The sequence below is a fragment of the Myotis lucifugus genome, unplaced genomic scaffold (assembly GCF_000147115.1).
Source record: "Myotis lucifugus unplaced genomic scaffold, Myoluc2.0 scaffold_8, whole genome shotgun sequence".
Classification (NCBI taxonomy): domain Eukaryota; kingdom Metazoa; phylum Chordata; class Mammalia; order Chiroptera; family Vespertilionidae; genus Myotis; species Myotis lucifugus.
Window position 1 is genome coordinate 593,128 of NW_005871056.1, and position 21,046 is coordinate 614,173.

Sequence of the window (21,046 nt, forward strand, 5' to 3'; positions counted from 1 at the left end):
ACATGAGAAATGAACATTACCTCATTGGAATCTATTCCATTGTTGACTGACCAGGTTGTTTGGAAATATTCGAGCATCCTCTGCTTGAGCTGCTGGGGCAGGTGATGGACACGTATGAAGTCCTTCAGATCCTTAGTTCTAGTGTGATAGAGGGACCATCTGGAGTACATCCTCTGTATGATCGCCGTCACATTTCCAAACACCAAGGCATGCATCAAGGCTGAAGAGAAAAATGCCAGATATAATGGGAGATAAATATGATGGAGGAGCTCATCCCTTAAATCTATATTTGCAGTCTGTATATCCTATATTAGAGCAGAGTTTGCTTATGTGGCCACATCAATACAGCTCTTTTGATACGGACATATTGGTGCAGCCACTTTGTCACGAGGTGCATCCTGATGCAGTCATTTTGATTCCATATGACTAAAAATATTTAAAAAAATAGTAATATGAAAAATAAGCCCCTTTGACCCACACTTCATCTGTTATCTGCCATTCTGGCTATGACAAAGTTTTATTTTGTACTTGATTCACATCTGTATTATTTTAATAGTTATGTATAGTTTAAGAGCTATGATGAAAGTTTAATAATTCATAAAATTAGTTAGAAAGCTATAGTTTAATAGTTATTTTTTATTGTAATAACAAATACATTTAAAAAATAAGTCTATTATAATCGGTTAGCTTTTATGTCTTCTCCAAAGCCATCATTTAAAATGAGTTTTAGGCTACCAAATATGACATTTATATTACTACATATAAGTATTGAGTAAGTCATTAGAAATGTAATTGAGTATTTCCTGAGCAAACTTAAGATGAATATGGCTCCAATTCCCAACCCTTAAGACCATTTGAGAAACAAATGAAGTCCCAGAGCAAAACAGGTATTCTTCTTAGTCATCACTGCATCCTGAGAAGAGCTGGGTTATACATAGACAGTATATGTGACTTCTGTTTTGATGAAGTTTCTCGGTTAGGTAGTATTTAATCCCTACTTACTTGCAGAGTCTTCCCCTGCCTAAAACCACTCCCAGAGTATGGTGAGATAGAAGACTTTGTTCCCCAGAATTTGAGGGTACATGGGGGTGGCAGATGGGCTTTCTACTGTAAAAAAAGTAGAGAGAGAGGATGGGCTTCACTTTCTAGAAGAGGCCTGTGGTGGTCAGTGGTCAGATATTCTGAAGTCAAAAGATGAGACAGGATTTTGCACTAAATAATCATTAGCTGACGATGGAATGGCCTATGCAGACACCAGCAAAAAGCCCAAGAAGGTCTTGACACCTGGGCTGAGAAACTGGGAGATGATGTACTTAACATTCATGAGCAGACCAATTCTGCATGATATTCAGATTTTTGTCCTTATTCCCATTCTGGGTTGGGATTAGCAATGAGGTTAGAAGCTCAGGACCTGGGTGAAATAATTGGTTTTAGTTTTTGTAAACATGCAAACAAAACAAATAAACAACAAAAACAACCCCCCTCCCAACTTAACATTGAGTAATTCGTCTATTTGAATTTATCAAATTGTCCTTGTACCCAAATCTCAATGCCCGAGGAGCTATGTTTTTAGCATCAAGATGGACACATTAGTGCAAATGGGCCAACCTGTTATTGCATCTGTCCTACTGAATATTGTAGGACAGAGCCAATTCAAATTCTTTTTTCATATATTTATGAGAAATTAGTAACTACTGGCATATTAATTTCAATTCAACCTCATCCTGGAATTAAAATTCTCTGTCAGGTTATATGTCATCATTTCTCTATGGGAAATGTGGTCACTATGCCTATAAAGTCACCCAATAATAATAAGGAGGGCCTCAATATTTTGGAAAAGTTACTAGAATAGGGTTAAACTTAGGGTGGAAATACAGGAGGCAATGTAATATTGCAGAAAAAATACAGACTTCAAAATCAGACACCTCCAGATTTGGATCCTGACTTTCATATTTCTCATTGTTGTGAACTTGGCAAAATACATAATTCCCATAGAGACTCAGTTCCCTTATATGTAAATGGGCATAATAGTATCTTACTCAGGGTTAATTTAGTTTCATAAGGTGAAAATGGTGAAAGGGATGAAAAAGTAAAAATTACCAGTTATAAAAATAGTCTCAAGGATGAAAAGTACAGCATAGGGAGTATAGTCAATATTACTGAAATAACTATGTATGGTGCCAGGTGGGTACTAGACTTAATGGGGTGATCACTTCGTAAGTTATATAAATGTCTAACCACTATGTTGTACACCTGAAACTAATATTATATTGAGTATCAACTGTAATTAAAAAGTAAATATAACTATACTTATTTAAAGTGCCTAATATTTCTGTGAAACACAGTGGGCAATGAATTTATGTTAATTTTCCCATGAGGATGAAAAGGATTATCATGATTTTTTAACATGCTCAGTGGAGTAAAATTTGGGGAAAAGTACTCGGATTTAAGGTTTTCCAGAAACCTCTTAAATAGCAAAGAGTGGTTTTTGGTGGAAATAAAAAAGAAATAGTTATAAGTGTAAGTATGTATAAGTGTTGCGGGAGAATCAAACTCCCCTGTTGCTCTTGGGAGTAAGGTTCTTGCGTATCTTTAGAAAATGAATTTTCTAAGACTCCCCGGGAGGATGGCTTTATTTACGTGAAGTTACATTTCTCGGGTTCCAAAGTCCCCTGCCCCTTCACCCAGTCCTGGAAAAGGCGCAGCTGTGAGTTCAGCAGAGCCAGGAACAAGGCCAGTGTCCAGAGCTTCCGTTCCATGACGCAGCCGGGTGTAGTTCAGTATTTAGGCCAGATTAAAGCCCACTAGTACATAGTGCGGAGCAGTCCCACATGGACAGGGGCCACATGGGCTGAGGGGGGTGCAGCCTCGTGTCACAGGAGTCATAGGAGCCTTGCACCCTGGAGCCAAGAGAGGGCGAACCCCCTTTGTTTGGAAGTTTTAAATATTCAGGTTTCGGGTGCTTGCAGTGGTTATGCCCATCCTGGACACTAATTTGTTCCCAGGTATGACTGGCAGATGGGTAGGCACCTTCTCACGTCACTCTGGCCTTTACTGGGCATGCGTTTGTTGTCCAGTCCCTTCCCCCATTGTTCAGCAGGGAGCAGGCTTGGAGAATGTTAAATGCAGCTTTTGGCAAAGCTGTATAAATGGCATGCCTATATCTAGTCTTCCCTTTCCTTCTTTCCTGTTAAATAATAACCAGGTCATTGCAATGGCATCATAAGTATATATTCTTTCTAAATTTTTAAAAAAATGGAATGCCTTCCAACAGGCCAAAAATGTCCCAAGAAAAATGTGTTATCACTTAACAATTTACTGTGGAATGGTTCTTGGTGAATCCTAAATAGAGTTTTATTCTTCCGTATGGTTTTAGAAACACAAGAGTTTTGATGCTTAAATATTTTATTTAGAAGAAGAGACTTCTACTTATGATAAATACTCAGTAAAGAAAAGAACTGATTCTGTTCCAAGTCGAAGAAATCAAACACCGATTCCAGGCTCTGTTAATACTTATGAGCTCAGGGTTTGGAAACCCTGTCATCTGTAAAAATATGTAATTGTCTTTTATGGAGATTAAACTGAATACTGAGAACAATTTTATTTCATTTATTTTAACACTGCTTTCCTTAATTATGTGTATGATCTTAACTTTGCTTTGCTTAATTATAATGTGTGTAAAGCACTTAAAGTAAAAGAAGTAATATGTTCAGATCATTTAGCATCTTAATTGTACACTATCAATAAAATGAATTACTGGATTAATTGTAGCATTCATAAGTGCTGTTGGTAAGTACTTGTCTACGTCTGAGTCACCATAATTTCAAAGTCTCATTTCAACGTAGAAAAATGCTTCTAATTTAAGTAGTTAAAAAAGAAAACCCTAGCTCTCACAGTTTTTCAGTTTCCAAAGTTATTATTGCCTCTTTGTCACTGGTTATAATTTTCACATTGGCAAAGAGTGTGTGAAAGTGTCAGGCCAAATCATTCCATCTGCTATGAAAGTTTGACTCAAACTAACTTCTCTATCCAGGTCAGTTTGGGAATGATTTTCCTTTTACTCCCGGCAGAGTTGATGCATATGATTCTTTAAGTAGGATGCTAGGCCTGCTGCTGAGTCTGTGAGAGGCTCTTTTTCTTTTTGTAGGAGTTTTACATAAAATGCATTTTGTAGAATCTCATCTTAATATCAGGTCTTTGAAGGAACCCAATTAATTGGGATCTAAGAAGATTCTTCTCTCTCTTTCTCTATTCCCTCCCCTCTCCTGCTCTCCCTTCCCCCATTTCTTCCCTTCTTCTCCCTCCCTTCTTTCTCTCCACTTCTCTGGATTTGGGGCAATATTGCTTTCCTGAGGTATAATGTCATGGCTGATTTCTTTTTATTTTTCCCCCCTCTTCACAAATTCTTTATTGAAGCAGAGAAAGGTAACTTTACAGTGGGAAAAGCCTGGCAGACAAATGGTCTAAGTCAACATCTCCAGTAATCAGACAAACATATTATCTTCATATTACTCATTGAAAAGGACACAGCATCAATTCCCTGGTATCCTGACAAAATGCATAACCTGGATTTATTTATGAGAAACCATCAGACAAACCCAAATTGAAGGACCTTCTACAAAAGAAGTAGTTTGTAATCTTCAAAAGTGTCCAGGTCATGGAAGTCAGGGAAAGACTAAGGAATTGACTTTCTAGATTAAAGAGACATGATAATTCAATGCAGTGCAGGAAACTGGATTGGATTGGATTGGATTGGAGGCGAGAGGATAGCTCTAAAGGACATGATTAAAACAACTGGTGAGCCGAAACCGGTTTGGCTCAGTGGGTAGGGCGTTGGCCTGCGGACTGAAAGGTCCCAGGTTCGATTCTGGTCAAGGGCATGTACCTGGGTTGCGGGCACGGTAGGAGATGTGCAGGAGGCGGCTGATCGATGTTTCTCTCTCATCGATGTTTCTAACTCTCTGTCTCTCTCCCTTCCTCTCTGTAAAAAATCAATAAAATATATTTAAAAAAAAATACAAAAACAAAAACAACTGGTGAAATTTGAATATGTACCCTATAGAATAGTCCAGGAGTTGGCAAACTATGTATGGCCCTTGTTGCTGATATTTTTAGCCAAATACTTGGCAGTGTCTTCAGATTCTACATAGGGACTTGTTTTCTGCTGTTTTAAAAAGAGACCAGAGTTCAGCCTTTGGGTAATCTTAGCTGCCCTCCTTTTCTCTCCCACCTACTCATTGCCCTGGAATTTTCAACTCTTTGCTACAAGTACACTGGGTCATGGGTGGCAGATGGGAGAGGAAACAGAGTGAGAACAATTTCCTAAATGATGAATTTAAATGGCAGTGTAAAGACATCTTAACAACCTGAATTTGTGAACACCATAGTGCATATGGGCCCAATAAAATGTCAGGGTGGGCATATATAGGATGAGTGGATTTAAGGAAAGCCTTGACTGTTAAGAGTTTCACTCTACTTTATTTATGGCAATAATGCCTCATCTCAACTGGATAAGTCCTCAGTGATGTGTCATCTTCACTAAGAAGCTTTATCTAATCTCAGAGGTTGAGTCGATGGTCCCATTGATTGGGGCTAACTTATTTTGTGACTATTAGGCAACCATTACTAAGTGTAATGAAAGGACTTTTAAAGGCATGGAAAAATGTTCACCATATATTTTGTTTGGTGGCAAACATGCGTAATTGAGATAAATGTTTGAGAAAATAGAGGCATATTTGTATAAAAAGACTGAAAAGACTTTTTGATGCTGGGATTATATGCAGTTTTATTTGTGTGTGTGTATTTTCCAGTCTTTTAAATATATGCATTATAAAAGGAAGAATAAAATGGAAAAAGCAAGAACATTGTCTACCTAAGCATCTATTTCCATGACTAAACTGTGAACTCCTAGAAGGAAAGTATCATGTGTTAGTCATCTTTGTTTCCCCAGCACAGTACCTGGCATAATTCAAGTGTGTCATAAATATTTATGAAACTGAAGAGAATTTCTGGTAGTTTGGTAATTCCTTTAAGAAGTTTTATAATTGTAAGCAATAGCTTAGAAACTTTATGATGAGTGGTTCGGTCCCAAGTCCATCCCTTTGCCTTCATCCCACTCTGCAAAAGGAATCTTTTAAAATTATTTATTTTAGCTCTAGCCGGCTTGGCTCAATGGATAGAGCATCGGCCTGCAGACTGAAGGGTCCCAGGTTCGATTTCGGCCAAGGGCACATGCCTGGGTTGCGGGCTCCATACCCAGTGTGGGGTGTGCAGGAGGCAGCCTATCAATGATTCTCTCTCATCATTGATGTTTCTATCTCTCTCCTTCTCCCTTCCTCTCTGAAATCAATAAAGAAATATATTTAAGAAAATTATTTAATCTTATTATGATTATCACCAATAATTTAGACAATATGGTTTTGGTTCTATTGCTTGACTTATTACTTTTAGACAACACCTAAAAACAACCTGATACGAAAGGTGAGAACTCAGCTCACTGCTACGTACCTTCTCATCCCACACTTGATAGCTATATTATTAGCTTACCTATCAAAATTTTACAAGGTAAAATTAGTATCAAAGATTCACTTGAGAAAATTTAGCAAATTCTAAATGTATAGCTCATTGAGGTTTCTTAAAGTGAACAGACCGTGTAGAGTAACCTACTTCCCATGAGTAAATAGGATATTATCAGCACCTTGGGTCTCCTTTGTATCCTTTTCACAGTCACTAATCAGTCCCCGTCATGAAAGATAGACACAGTTATGGATTATATTGCAATCAATAAGCTTTGCTTACTCTTGAACTTTCTCTAAAAAAAAAATCACACAATATGTACATTTTTGTTTTTGGCTTCTCTGGTCAGCATTGAATTTCTAAGATTCGTCTATGTGGTTGCAGATGTAATAGTTCATTCATTCTCATTTCTGTATAGCAGAGATTTTCAACCAGTGTGCTGCAAGAATTTTTAAAACATCCAATCCCTGACTATTTATTCAGGGGACTGACCTCTTTTTCCTTAGGTTGTCAAATTAAAAAATGACAGCCAACACAATAATAGCTGTCTAGTGTGAATGAATCAAAATTATATCTGTTTTACTTGTGTGTGTCAGATTGGCAAATAGTATATTTTTTGGTGTGCTGCAGAATTTTAGTAGTTTATGTGTGCCATGAGATGAAAAAAGTTGAAAATTGCTGCTCTATAGTACTCTATTGAATAATTATTTCACAATTTACTTATTTATTCCCCTAAGAATGGGCATTTTCAGTTTGATAGTCTTATAATAAATAATGCTTCTATAGCAGTGGTTCTTAACCTTCTGGCCCTTTAAATACAGTTCCTCATGTTGTGACCCAACCATAAAATTATTTTCGTTGCTACTTCATAACTGTAATGTTGCTACTGTTATGAATTGTAATGTAAATATCTGATATGCAGGATGGTCTTAGGTGACCCCCGTGAAAGGGTCGTTTGATCGCCAAAGGGGTCGCAACCCACAGGTTGAGAACTGCTGTTCTATAGGTATCTACATATATGTCTTTATATATATACGTATAGGCATTTCTGTTGGATATACACTCAGAAGTGGAATTGTTGAATCACAGAAAACAGGTATGTTCAGCTATGGTAGATACTGACAAAACTTTCATACCCATTAACAGTATAGAAGTTAAGATGTTCCATATCCTCTCAGTCACTTAGTGTTTGTAAGTTACCATTATGGTGAATGTCAATGTATCTAATCTTGATCTTAATTTGCATGTCCCTCATGAATGTATAGAGCACCTTTTTATATGGTTCCTATCTATTTGGATATGGAATTATATATTTTTTTGCCCTCAGAAAACTTTAATTGAAAGTTATATGTTAAATATATAAATGGGAATGGACATAATGCTTATCTGTGTGTGAATTTTTTTTAAGCTAGGAAAGTACATACCAAAATCTTACCGATGTTCTGATCACAGATTATAAGTATTTTTTTTCCCTCTTTGCTCAATTAAAATTTTTTTCTATAATAAATATGTATAATTTTTCTAATTTTAAATTTTTGATTCATTTTTGAACAGTGTGTTTTTATTTCTCTCCAGGAAATTCATCAACTGCTTCAATTTAAGAATAGGGAAATATTGAGTGGGTTCACAATTATTTTGTAATTCCATTTCAGTTGTTTTAGCAAACATTCGATTCTTTTCCAGTGTGGATATATTAAAAAATACTCATTAGAATTTTTTTTCCTTTCAAAATTCTCTTAAAGTATGTGAGCTCCTCTTGAATTTTTGCAAATTAGTTTTGTTCACTTCAGTTTGATTCAGATTGACCCTTGGTAATGTTTCAGAGTAGAACAAACAAAATCCTAGATGTCATTTTATAGAACAAAAACAAAAATCTCCTTAATAGGTTAATATTTTGCTGCCATCAAAGACCTCCAAAGAGGTGATGAATATTCTCTGCCATCCCAGTTTCTCTTTAGATATTTCTGTAATTTCAATTAATAAATTTTATAAACCCTCTTCTAGATAGCTACACAAGTAGAGTTCTATTTTAAAATTTTTATGCATTTTTGGGTTGCCTGCTTTTTTTTTGTTGACTTGTAAAAGTTCTCTAATATGCTAGATAAGACATAAGAGTCCTGTCAGATGTTTGCAAATATCTTCCATCCAGTGGTTTGCCTCTTCACACTCTTAATAATGTGTTTGATAAACAGAACTTCAAGTTAGCAATCTTTCTTTTATGATTAGGACTTTTTGTATCATGTTTAAGAAATCTTTGTCAATCCAAAGTCATAAAAATATTCTCTTAAGTTACCTTTTAGAAACCGTATTGTTTTCTCATTCACATTTAGATAAAAACTTATGTAGGCTTAATTTTAAAGTACAGCTTTTAGAGTTTCATGTAAATTTGACCCAGTAACATTTATTGAGAGTATCATCATTTCCCCTTTCCATTGCAGTGTCACCTGTGCTATAAATAAAGTGTGGGCCTGTTTCTGGACTATCTTGTATTCCACTGGCCTATTTGTCGATTCCTGAGCCAACGCCATACTTTACTTATTACTGTGACTTTCTAATAGATCTTGATATCTGTAGCACAGATCTCCAAGTTTGTTCTTCTTTATGATTGCGTTGACTAATTTTAGCTCTGCATTTCTACTGATTTTTAGGAACAGCTTGTCACTGTTCAAACACACACACACACATATACAAACACACATTTCCTGGGATTTTTATTGGGATTGCAGTGAATATTTAGACCAGTGGTTCTCAACCTGTTGGTGGCGACCCCTTTGGGCGTCGAACGACCCTTTCACAAGGGTCGCCGAAGACCATCAGAAAGCACATATATAATTACATATTGTTTTTGTGATTAATCACTATGCTTTAGTTATGTTCAATTTGTAACAAAGAAATTGGGGATCACCATAACATGAGGAACTGTATTAAAGGGTCATGGCATTAGGTAGGTTGAGAACCACTGATTTAGACTAATTGCATACAACTGGTATATTTTTAATATTGAGTCTTAAAAACCATCACCATTGCATATCTTTCCATTATTTTAAACCATTTGTAAATTTTCTCACAAATGTTTTGTAGTTTTCTATGTAGGTAGTATTGCACATTTTAAACATTTATTCCTACTTTGATTTTTTTAATCTTTAAAAATTTTATTTTATAACTATTAGTTATGCCACTTAGAAGTGAGCACTGGTTTTGCACTTGGATAATTTGTTCAATAAGCATTTAACAAGTGACAAAGTGAGGTTATCCAATTATTCCCCATGTCTTTAGGCCTTGTGGCCAGCATAGTGCCTATTTTCAGTGAACAGCAGGAATACTTTATCCCTTAACAATTTATGACTCAAAGTCACTCACAATATAGTAGGAGGATCAATAGAGAATAACTTTAATTATTTAACAGATTCTTTGAATGTCAAATTAGTAGGTTAAGCCTTAAGCATTTGAGCATTTCCCAAAATTTCCACCAGGAGTAGAAGAAACATGGGCAAATATTAAATAAATATGGACTGTGTTTATTTGAAAAATGCTTGTCATTTCGCTAGGCTGAAAGATGGGCCATGAAGAAGAATGGCAATTATGTATGTCATAATACTGGGTATTAAACAGCCGCCAGTGGGTCTGGCACAGGGTAGCGCTTCAGAAAATGAGAATTCCTGTTCTCTGCTCCCCAGGCTATTACTACCACACATCAGCCAAGAGCCTGTTACAATCACTGAGGTCCCAAAATGCTACTTCAGCAACTCTGCCATAAGCACTGCCTTTCCAAGAAATTCTTCTGATCCCTGGCCCTCGTTTCTCACTGCTTCTGAACTTCCTAAGTGATTTGGCACTTAGCATTCACTGCCTGGTAGCCTTAAAATTCTTTCCACAGCCCAGTTGGCGTGGCTCAGTGGTTGAGCATCAACCTATGAACCAGGATGTCACGGTTTGATTCCTGGTCAGGGCACATGCCTGGGTTGCGGGCTCGATCCCCAGTGTGGGGCATTCAGGAGGCAGCCATTTAATAATTCTTTCTCATCACTGATGTTTCTCTCTCTCTCTCACTCTCTCTTCCTCTTGGAAATAAATAAAAATATATTTGAAAAAACAAAAACTCTTTTTACATATTTCAGCCTCTCTCTTTCCAAACTGGATCATAAGCTCCTTGAGGGGAGGGTCTGCTTTATGCATTTTTTTATTTCACCATAAGCTGGATCACTCTGCTTAAAGCAAGGAAGCTGGTAGGAGCCATCCTTGATTATAAGGTTCGAAACTCAAAGTGATACCTGGGATTAAAGCCAGCAAGAGAACATAAATTAACAGGCTTTGGGGGGAATACTGTGGGACAATAAACAGTACTAGAACACTGGTCTAAGAGGAATGCTTGCTTCATCTAGATCAGTGTTTCTCAATCTTCCTAATGCCGTAACCCTTTAATACAGTTCCTCATGTTGTGGTGACCCCCAATTTCATTGTTACAAATTGAACATAATTAAAGCATAGTGATTAATCACAAAAACAATATGTAATTATATATGTGTTTTCCGATGGTCTTAGGTGACCCCTGTGAAAGGGTCGTTCGACCACCAAAGGGGTCGCGACCCACAGGTTGAGAACCGCTGATCTAGATAGACATCCACATCTCCTACTGCTCTGTGACAGCAGTCTTATAATTCAGTTATTTTCCATGTATGTATTTAAAGACACAGATCAGCATTCTTCTGGGTTCACACACCTTGCCTTTGTTACTGGTTGAAAAGCATTGGGAAAGTTTATTTCTCCAAGCTTTGGGTTTGTCATCTGAAAAATTGTGGATAATAAGAGTATCAATCCTGTATCAGTTAGGAGGTTCAGAAAAGAGAATGATACTGAATATTTCAACGGAGGGAATTTACTGTAGAGAGGTTGTTTTCCCTGGTGTTGGAAGGCTGAATGAGCAAATAGAATGGAGAGGAAACATAACTATAACCTCAGGAAGGGGATTCTGCCCTTGGAGCTGGGTAAACAAAGGGAACAAGTGGGGTTATTGGAAAATAGAAGCCCAGAGGAAGAGCTGTGAGGAGCCACAAGGAACCAGGGCTCTGACTTTGGATGTGGGGGCACCCAACAGATGCAAGGGTCTCTGAGAAGGTCCAATGACACGGGGGCTATCTGAAAAGGCTGGAGGCTGGAAACATTCGCTGCCAATTGAGATGGCCTGCCACCAATTGAAGGTTCATCATACACATCAGAATCCCGAGGCCCCTTCTCCCTTCCTCCTGCTTTTCAGTCTCCCTCTGGCGCCCCCCTATTGGCAAAAGTAACTAAAATTGGCTGGCAAAGAAGAATGAGGTTTGCAGAGTCCAAATCCCAGCATATGAAGCAGAGTACAGAAGGTACATTCTGTTGTACCTACTGTCTATTTCATAAATGGAATAATAATAATAGTGCTCAACCCTTAGGTTTGCCTTAATAACTACTTAGCGTATGGTGGTTGAAGCATTTAGCACAGAGAATGGAGCATAAAAACAATAAATGTTAACTATTTATTATGATCGTATTGGTGTTTTTCATGTTGTTTTTATTTTTAGTTAAGTGATCTATCAAACATCCTTAACTTACTCAATTAGTCTTAATAAAGTTTGATAAGATGGATCTGTTTGGGACTATAAAATGGAGTTTCCTGCAATTTAAACTCATGTCATTCACAAATACTAGGGATAAATAGCATGGAGAGAAAACAAAATGCCTGCCCTTTGGAAATCAACCATCGGGTATGTGGTTTCTTCTTCATCTGCCCAGAAAATGGAACTCTTTGACATCACAGACTTTCATTGCTAATCTCTATGTGTATTACAATGTTTGTCACTGATATCTTAAATAGTGCTTTTAGACTCTTCTGATGTAAACCAATATCTTTCTTTGTGTTTTAGGACAGACAACAGTTTGGCGGACACTCATTGATTCTCTTGGCCTAAAAGAAGAGTTTCCCTTACCACCAATCAGCATGGTGCAGATGGAGAAGATCTTTTCCGCGTCAGTATTAGCAGAGACGTTCCCAAACCCAACGCTGGTGAGGCTGCTGAGAGTGAAGTACAGGGCTGCAATATAGGCACTTCGGATCGACGGGCCCCCCAAGGTATTGTTGCCATAGTACGGAGACTCCAGTCTCTTTCCCAACTCATGGAGCCAACCTGCAATAGAAGAAAGAATGAGAACTGAAACCCAAAAGGTAAAGTCTCAGTATTAATACATGGTCTAATGATAATGAACATTTAAGGGATGCACAAATTTGCTTAGGAGAAGGAAGTTAAAGGTAAGGAATTAGATTTCATTGCTATAACAGCAAAAACATGACCTTATGCAACTGTTATCTATATTATAAAAACCCAGTGGCCCTAACGCTGTAATGACCAAAGACCGGTGCAGGTGGGCGGGGCTGCGCAATTTCACGCACTGGGCTTCTAGTTTATAATAAACAAAGCAGAGAAATACGCATTCAAGAGTGGATCCATGGTCAAAGCTAAACAGGTGACTTTAATGCAAGAAACTATCTGTGGAGATTGCAAATAGCATTGCTACTCTCAGTAACTGTTGTATATTAGTGGTAAAGCTCATTTCTCAATTGGAATTTTAAGAAACAAAAAGATCAAGTATATGTTTTTTCAAAATTTTATTAAATTTATTGGTGTGACATTGGTTAATAAAACCATATAAGTTTCACATGTACAACTCAATAATATATTGTCTGCATATTGCATCGTGTGCTCAACACCCAAAGTTAAGTCTCTTTTTGTTCCCATTTATTCCCCCTTTGCTCACTTTCACCTACCCCATCCCCTTTCCCTCTGGCTATCACCATACTTTTGTCCCTGTCTATGTGTCATATATATATGATTTTTTACTTAATCCCTTCACCATTTTTTCACCCAGCCCTCCAACCACCCTCCCCTCTGGAAGCCATCAATCTGTTCTATGTTTCTATTTTGTTTCAGTTATTTTGTTGATTAGATTCCACATGTAAATGAGATCATATGATATTTGTCTTTCTTTGACTGGCTTATTTCACTTAGCATAATGATTTCTAGGTCCATCCATGCTGCTGCAAAAGGTAAGATTTTCTTCTTTTTCATGGCTGAGTAGCATTCCATTGTGTACATGTACCACAGCTTTTTTATCCACTTATCTACTGATGGGCACTTGGGCTGCTTCCAAATCTTGGCTATTGTAAATAGCGTTTCAATGAATATAGGGGTGCATATATTCTTTTCAATCAGTGTTTGAGCTGCTTCAGATATATTCCCAGAAGTGAAATTGTTGGGTCATAAGGCAGTTTCAGTTTTAATTTTTGAGATAACTCCATACTGCTTTCACAGTGGCTGCACCCATCTGCATTCCCACCAACACACAAGGGTTCTCTTTTATCCAATATTTATTGTTTGTTGATTTATTGGTGATAGCCGTTCTGACAGGTGTGAGGTGGTTTTTAATTTGCATTTCTCTGATGATTAGTGACATTGAGCACCTTTTCTTATGTCTGTTGGCCATCTGTATGTCCTTCTTGGAGAAGTGACTATTCAGGTCCTTTGCCCATTTTTAAATTGGATTGTTTGGGTTTTTTTTGGTGTTGAGTTGTATAAGTTCTTTATAAATTTGGATATTAATCCCCTTATCAGATGTAGCATTGGCGAATATGTTTTTCCATTTTGTGGGTTGTCTTTTCATTTTGTTGATGGTTTCCTTTGCTGTGAAAAAAATTTTTTAGTTTGATGTAGTCCCATTTGTTTATTTTTATCTTTGTTTGGGCTGATATCTAGTTGTCTTACAAGTCTTAGCTCATGTTACTTTCCTAAGGAAGCCTTTTCTTCAATTTCATTCTACTATTTGGGGGTAGAGAGGGAAAACTGCACAAATAAGAGGAACCTATAATAGTATTGGATGCCCCTTCCTACAACTGGGGTGTATGTGTCAAAACTTGTCAAATTGAATGATTGAAATATGTGATTTCTTACATGTAAATTATAGTGTCATAAATCTGTAAAAAGCTATATTAATAAAGATGGGAAATAGTAAGTATAATATTAATAATAGAATGGAAACACAACACAAAGATCACTTTATAATCCCTTATTAGAAATATTTTGCCTTTTAAGATTTTGTATTTTCAAGTACTCTCAACTCTTCAAAACACTGTGACAATTCAGCTCAACCTATAGGTTCATAAGACTTTTGTTAAGGGGTGCTACTCACTGACTACTACTTTCTTATACACCCTTCATTTATGGCTTCCCAAGAAGAGATGAAAAGTCAGTACACGTACTAAGTAGTAATAATGTTGTCATTATCAACTAAAGGTAGAAATTATGGAACTAGGTAATTAAAATGCAAAATTGAAACACTAGGAATTCTTTGAGACCAAGGAGAAATGCTTAGTAGCAAGTACTGTGCCCTATTCATCCTGCGTCCCCAGAGAAGTGTTTCTCAGCCTTGATCTTGCCTTAGAAACATTTAACGGGCTTGTTGAACAGAGCTAGCTAGCCCGGTCCCATCCCTGGAGTTTCTGGCCCACTACATGTGGAGGCTAGGGAGACAGGCTGAGAATTTCCCACATGATGTTGATTTTGCAGATTTAGGGGATCACACTTTGAAAACCACTGCTCTAGAACAATGGTTCTCAGCATCAGCTGCAGCTAGAAAAGCTTTTAAAAAATCCACTGCTCAAGTGCCACCTCTATTCATTGAATAAAAATTCCCAGTGCTAACCTCAGGTTTTTTTTGTTTTGTTTTTTAAGTTCCCCAATACACTCTAACATGAAGATAGAATTTAGAACCACTATTCCAGTATTCAGTAAAGCACCTGACAATAGTAGAATTTAAGAAATGTTTTTTTAAAAAGCGAATGAATCAATGAATGGATAAATGGTTCTTCCCTCTGTGATGGTGTAATAGGACAATGTTGATGCAATGTAGCAACACACATGGATTTGTAAACTTGTACTAGATTTATTCATAAAGTATAATGACTATTTTTGGATGATAGAGAAAAATTATAAAATGTTAAGTTATGCATTATAAAAGATAATGCCATTAGTAACCTGTGACTATTTATGTTGTCTGTAAATGTTTTGCGAAAATGTTTAGATTCGAACACAGATTTACATCTGGACACTTCCATTTATAGGATGTAGGAATGACTAACTTTTTTAGTTTCATTTTTTTCTCATTTGTACCGAGTTACTATTTAACCTGCAGGGTTGCAGTGGGATTACTGGTAAATGAGATGCCACATGAGGAAGATGCCAACCACTGTTACTGGCAGAGGTTTAGCGCATGATATCTCTTTTCTTCCCCTTTCTTCTGTTACTTAAATTAGAACAGAGAAAGCACAAATTTCAGAAAGGCAAGAGAAAATATGAGACCAGCAGTGAATTAGAATGGAAAAAGAAGGTGCTGACTAAATGTATTCTATTTGGTAGAATCTAGGGTTGGCATGTGATACAAGTTAGCATTTCTAACTAATAGAAATGAGAGGGAGAAAATCCAGGTGACGGCAGTTCTTGAAATTTGGAAAGTTTTACACCCATTGAATCTGAAGAAAACCTGGTCTTTTTCTTAGAACAAAGTACATGTGAGAACACATGCATGATTCTGTGTACATTTCAAGGCCTTTTGCATTCCTTTCATAAATGTCTGGTCCAAAGACCCAGAGTAGAAAGCTCTGCTCTAGAATTTTAAGTGAGGGGATGGAGGAAGTGATAAAGTGTGATTTGGTAACTTAGTTTAATCTTTTATGGAAAAAGATTTAGAAATAAAGGTAACATTCAAGATTAAAGAGAGATCACAAAAGCAAATCAACTATATATATACACACACACACACACACACACACACACACACACACACACTGTAGGAAGAAAGTCGAGACACAGGTAAAATCAAGAAGCAGAGATGACATCTGAATATATCGTTATACTCAGGATGGAGATTTCTGCAGAGCAGTGCTCTTATATGCATTTGACCTAAGCATTGTCAAGTATAGATAACTGTGGGATGCCGAATGGCTATGCATTGGCTGTTTCTCATGTATCTTTTGAGTTGTGCTCGAAAAGGATGTTACATTTCTGCTAGACAAAGAAGTGATTAGAGGAGCTGTCCCTTTGTCCCATATTGGTCATTCCTGCTAATTAGTGGGAAGTCTGAGCAGCTGAAAAATGTTATTTTGCCCAGAGAGTAAATATTGCATGACCTAATTTTTGTTTTAGTTGATGCATAGAGAGAAACAAAACCCCATGATAAAGCCACTGCTTCCTCTCAGCTGAATCAGCTATACAATTAGACCACGAATTACCAACTGGAACCATCTATTGATCTTGAGCTGATTTAAAATGTTCTTACTTTTGGAACCCAAACTTTTCTCATTTAAATAATAAAAGCAAACAAACCGAACCAGTACATTTGGTTAAACTCCTCAATTGGAACAAAAGTGACACATTTAAGAATTTTTTGAATCAAATCAGTTTTTATATAATTTGATCTCATTAATAAAATAGGATAAGAGCTCGTGTTAGGACACACAGACAATATTCTCCCTCCATCCCTGTTCACTTACATATCTGTGAAACTGTCTCAGAAGTGATTCAGGGAGCAAAACATAGGCAAACAGCAGACCAACTTTTGTTGATATCTCTTTTCTTTCTAGTCAACTGTTCTATTTTTAGAAGCATCTTGTTTTTTAAGAATGGTTGCTACTAAACTGTGTTATAACTGATGGAGCAGAGCAATAATGCTGCTAAAAAAATCTGGTAACATGGAAAGGAGTTAACACCCACAAATCCGGGGAATGGCCCTGTGGGCTAAATAAAACTTTTTCACAGAACAGCTCGTCTGAAATGAGAACACATGTTCCACTGTCACAAGACAACATGTCACTGTACTGTACGAAAGAAGCAATTTAACCAATTTGGAAGTCGCTCTTTTTTTTTTATGCTGGAGAAACTCGTCTCTAAATGAAGGGATGTCCTAGAATATCCCTCTGTCTGCTCCTGCTCAAAAATTTTTTCCTACAGAAAATTTTGAAGGAAAAAGCACACCCAACATAAAGTAGAATCTAAATATACTGAATACACTGCCATCTGAAAAAAAAAAGGTATAAAATAATCCCTTCATTACTAACATAGATTAAGTGAATAAAATAGAGAAGATTTGTGAAATAAATATCAACTTCAAAGATACAATGATTCTTAATGATCATACCCAGAAGAGCCTGTAATTTGACATGATAATTCAATCCATTGCATACTTATCCTGGGCTCAGTATTTTGCTTAATTACCTACTTTTAACTCTAAATGGGAGTCTCTTAGTTTACTCGTTAGGTTTCCTACAATAATATGCTTACTTTTACTGTGCATATGTGTGTATGCAGTTTCAACAGGCATGATCTGCTTTATACAACAGATATGTCCCTGAAAAATTTAGTTTCTATTAGCAGCCGGCAAACTAACAGATATTTTAGGCTTAATGAAAGAAATAGCAGTTTATTTAGGGAAAGCCTATGGTTGAATCTCTTTGGTCATATAAGATACTTCAGTAATATGAAAAACCATCCGGTAAAATATAAGCTTCTTAAATCAGATGTATGTTGGGGTCCAACCCCAGCATATGTGCATATAAAGTTGTGATTGTATGAACAGAAAAAAAGAAAGCATTAGCACATGCATAATCACACCTATAACTCAAAATAGTGTTTTACTTAATTTGGTCTGAATGAACCAAGTTGTAATAGGGTTTAACTAGAAGCAAGGACGGAGCCCAATTTAGGGTTTTCTCATTTTTAGGTTGGCATACAGGTAACATTTTACTGAGTTCTTCCTGTGTTCCGGACTCTCTGTTAGGATGACATATCTTCCATCTCATTTATGTGCACTAACCCTATGGAATAGGTACAATTATCATCCATATTTTAATTCATTATTTCATTAGCCAGTACAACAATTTAGAAATTAGCATCCCCGTTTTAAAGATGAGAAAACTAAGGCTCCGAGAGATTGAATGACTTGTTCACAGTAGCAGTGTCAGGATTTTAATCCCGATCTGTGTGCTGTTAGAGCCAAGTTCTTGACCACTATATCATAGTGCTTCACGTGCTAAGCTAACAGACCCCCAGGTCACTGGTGTTGCGGTCTAACTAAATGCCTTTGCAAACGAGGTGCCATTTATTATTATGGTATACATACTTGGTGAAGAAAGATGCAGTCTTAGCTAAGGCTCCCCAGAAGCAGACGCTGAGACAAGGCTTTAAGTATAAGTAATTCATTTAAGTAAAATATCTTTAGGAGAGAGTGGGGCCAGGACATAGGGAATGTTAGTCAAGTTCCCAGTCGAGGCAATTGGAACTTTATCCCATTGGGAACCTCTGGGACCAGTTGAGAACACACACCCTTTTGGAGCAGAGGAATACATGTATCAGTGATTGACTACTGCTCCTAGGAAGTATTGATTTCCCACCAGTGCCATTCCAGCTAGCAGAGGAGCCCTCCACAGCGTGGGAGAATGCCTCAGGCATAGACACAGATCTTAAGGCTGAGAATCGTACTGATTGAGAGGACATGGTGGAGTACCAACATTCGCAACAGCAGCCAACACTTACCAAACGCCAACTATTTTGCTAGGCTTTCATATAACATTATTTTCATCCACCTCTCACAATAACTCTGGGATTTTTTATTTTGTTTTGTTTTGTTTTAACTGATGGAGTCTCACAGAGAGGTTGAGCAATTTTCTCTCTTCTTTTAGAAGCTATTAGAACTCAGAGGAAAATCCATAACTCTCTAACTTAAACATTCATGATCTTTCTATTGTACTACACTGCTTATAAAGAGGTAATCATTTAAAATTATCATTTTTAATTGTGCTTGTTGTAACCATTATTAAAGAAGTTTGCTTTTCCAGTGCGCACTTTTGCTTAGAGTGGGGAAATGTGTCCCCAAAGCACAGATTGTATGAGAGAAAACAGAAGAACTACCCAAACATAATCCACACTGTAGATTCAGGATAACATTATTTAGAATGTGAATATTATTTCAACAATGATTAAGAGGTTTCTAATGTAAATTCTAAAAGCATAGAAAATACTATGGTTAATATTTGCTTCCTCTCCCTCCATAATTCTGAAGAACTACTTAATCCTCTTGGACTTCATTAAGGTGAGGCATGAGAAAGCAGTGTGATTCTGGTGAGTAATAAGGCAGGGGGTGGCTGGCCGGGCAGTGGGAGACAATGATTGCTGTGCGGGGGGCACAACTTGAGAACTTCTCAGGTCTCTTCAGCCTTTGTACCAAGGGGCTGAAGTGTGGACTGCTCAGCTGCTAAAGTGATTGAAAGATTTCAAGTTAAGTGTCAGAAGTGTGAGTGTGTGCACGTGTTCATGTGTTTGTATGGCAGGGGGTTGTGATGGTGTGGCAATGAAGACCCAAAGCATTTCTGAGGTATTGTATTTACTGTTACTATTACTCAAAAAGAGTTGTAACTCTGAGCAAAATAGTAAAGATCTTGAGATTTCGTCTCTATTGTCTCTTAAAATATCTACACTTTATAACATTTAAGCAATATATTATCTCCACTTTTTAAGGTTCACCTAGTGCCTGCCACTCATTGTTTTGCTTTGCTTTTTGTTTAAATAAACTTTATTTTGAGGTAATTTTAGATTCATGCAAAAATTCCAAAGATACAGAGAATCCCTGTATATCTTTCACTCAGTTACCACTAATGTTAATATCTTAACATCTGTCAAAACTATGAAATAAACATTGGTACATTACTACTAACTAAACTATGAACTATCTATATTTTAATTTAAGAAATAGAATTAAGGAGAAGTTTGGAGACTTAGATTCCAAAACTTACTCTCAACCTCCAACCCTTGTCCCCATTTATAGGATCAAGGATAAGAGCTGAAGGGCACAGGCTGTAGTGGTATTTGATATTGATTTGTTGATTCCACTAAGAAGGAGGTATCATTTTGGACAGAAACTTCATTACTTAAAGTTCCCGCTAATCTCACACTTTGATTCTCTTAAATTAAGAGGTATCTTACATTTCTGAAATGGTATAACCTACTTTCGAGGTAAAAAATTATTCAAATCAGGCCAGCCTGGTCACCCCCTAATAATTAAAAAAGTAGGTATTTTCTACTTTTGAGTAGGAAATAGGGGTCCTAACATTAAGTAGATGTAGAGCCTTTATGCATCAAGTAGTCATTTTGGTCTTCCACTTTTCAAACTTGAGCATGACTTGAATGAACATGATTGGACTAAGCAACCTCTCAGTTCTTTTTCTGATCTTATTTTAGGAAATAAGATTCTGTAATGTTTCTTCACAAATGGTTGGTTTTTTAAAGCAAAATGTTTGTGTAATAATCCATGATTCTATGAATTCATCTTTTATTTGTTTTTAATTATTTGAGTGATGACCCATCAGCAAATATTGATGGGATACGTATGGAAGGTTTTCACATTTGGACGCGTATATCACTTCTGCTCTATTTCCAATGCTGACCAATTTTTTCAG

General features: G+C 36.8%; 1 protein-coding gene across 1 annotated transcript in view; it reads right to left on the reverse strand.

Annotated features, from left to right (window-relative positions):
- KCNH8 (potassium voltage-gated channel subfamily H member 8) overlaps nt 1–21,046 on the reverse strand; it is a 275,437-nt gene that overhangs the window by 51,881 nt on the left and 202,510 nt on the right. The window contains 2 exon segments of the mRNA XM_023749297.1: nt 21–220; nt 12,477–12,674. Of these exon segments, the coding sequence (XP_023605065.1) occupies nt 21–220; nt 12,477–12,674 (398 nt within the window).